The sequence below is a fragment of the Galeopterus variegatus genome, unplaced genomic scaffold (genome assembly GCF_000696425.1).
Source record: "Galeopterus variegatus unplaced genomic scaffold, G_variegatus-3.0.2 Scaffold51011, whole genome shotgun sequence".
Classification (NCBI taxonomy): Eukaryota; Metazoa; Chordata; class Mammalia; order Dermoptera; family Cynocephalidae; genus Galeopterus; species Galeopterus variegatus.
Window position 1 is genome coordinate 2,025 of NW_007777122.1, and position 1,423 is coordinate 3,447.

A 1,423-nucleotide genomic window follows, 5' to 3' on the forward strand; every position below is an offset into this window, starting at 1 on the left:
AGCTGGAGCTGGTGTTGAGCCCTGACCTCCACCCCCACCCCCCTAGGTGTACACATCTGGGAAAGGCAGCAGCGCAGCTGGCCTGACAGCCTCGGTGATGAGGGACCCATCATCCCGGAACTTCATCATGGAGGGCGGAGCCATGGTCCTGGCTGATGGTGGAGTTGTCTGCATTGACGAGTTTGACAAGGTGAGTCTAAGGTGAGCTTATGATCTCGTGGCTGAAAAGTGGATGGCACCTCTAGTCGTGGGACGGTTGTGTGACCTCCTGTGCTCGGCCAGCAGAAAACACCTCTTAGACTTGTATTCAATCCCTGGGCCTGTCACATTGAGAAGTTAACATTGAGAAGTTGCTTAACTTTTCTGAGACTCAGTTTCTCTATCTGGAGAGTGGGGAGAGGAGAGCCAGGCCCATGTGGTTGTCACCATGATTAGAGGTGACCCTGTTCCTGCCATCGGCCTTGGGAATGGTAGCTCCTGCTGGTTTTCCTGCTACCTCCACCTGGGTGGGTCTGATGGACATTTCTCTCCTCCACTTAGATGCGAGAAGATGACCGCGTGGCAATCCATGAAGCCATGGAGCAGCAGACCATCTCTATTGCCAAGGTGAGGGCCCTCCTTGGCCAGTCCATGCTGCGCAGCCCTGCCTAGCCCAGCCTTCCTTAGGCTGCTCTGATCGGCTGTGGCTGAGTCCCAACAGCCCAGGCCTAGAACCTTGTGTGTGCACACATGTGTGCATGTGTGCATGTGTGTGGCTGGGGGGAGGGGGCATGTCACGGTGTTCTTCATCATCTCCCCCTTCCTCCTCTGTCCCCTCTCAGGCTGGGATCACCACTACCCTGAACTCTCGCTGCTCTGTCCTGGCTGCTGCCAACTCTGTGTTCGGCCGCTGGGATGAGACGAAGGGAGAGGACAACATCGACTTCATGCCTACCATCCTGTCACGCTTCGACATGATCTTCATCGTCAAGGACGAGCACAATGAGGAGAGGGACATGGTGCGTCCAGGGGCAGGCTGGCGGCCACAGGGCCTGGTTTCAGGAAGGTGCCTGGCTCCAGGGTGAACAAGGCGCTCGGCCGGTGAGGGCTGGCCTGGCAGATGGGCCATGATATGGGAGCACGTGGGATGGAGTTCATTGTGGGCTGCAGAGCATTGAAACAAGGTCTGGGGTCCTGTGGCCTGGCCTGCCTCTGCTGTGACTGATGCGTCGTGTGATTTGAGTTAATCACTCTCCCAGGTCCTCAGTCCCTTGTGTATGAAATGGAGGAGTTGACATTGGGTTACGTGTAATAGATAGAACCCCAGATCTGGTTAGTAAGTTTCTGAAAGAAAAAAATGTACTGGCTTATAGAATTAACAAGTCCAGGGCCGGCCTGTGGCTCACTCGGTAGAGTGCGGTGCTGATAACACCAAGGCCACGGG

General features: G+C 55.8%; 1 protein-coding gene across 1 annotated transcript; it reads left to right on the forward strand.

Annotated features, from left to right (window-relative positions):
* Positions 1-46: 46 nt before the first annotated feature.
* Positions 47-998, forward strand: LOC103584349 (DNA replication licensing factor MCM5-like; the record flags this gene model as incomplete). The annotated part of the gene is made up of 3 exons (XM_008565393.1): positions 47-190; positions 541-606; positions 822-998. Coding segments are annotated over 3 exons (387 nt in total), but the record flags the coding sequence as incomplete, so codon positions are not given.
* Between the last annotated feature and the right edge of the window lie 425 nt (positions 999-1,423).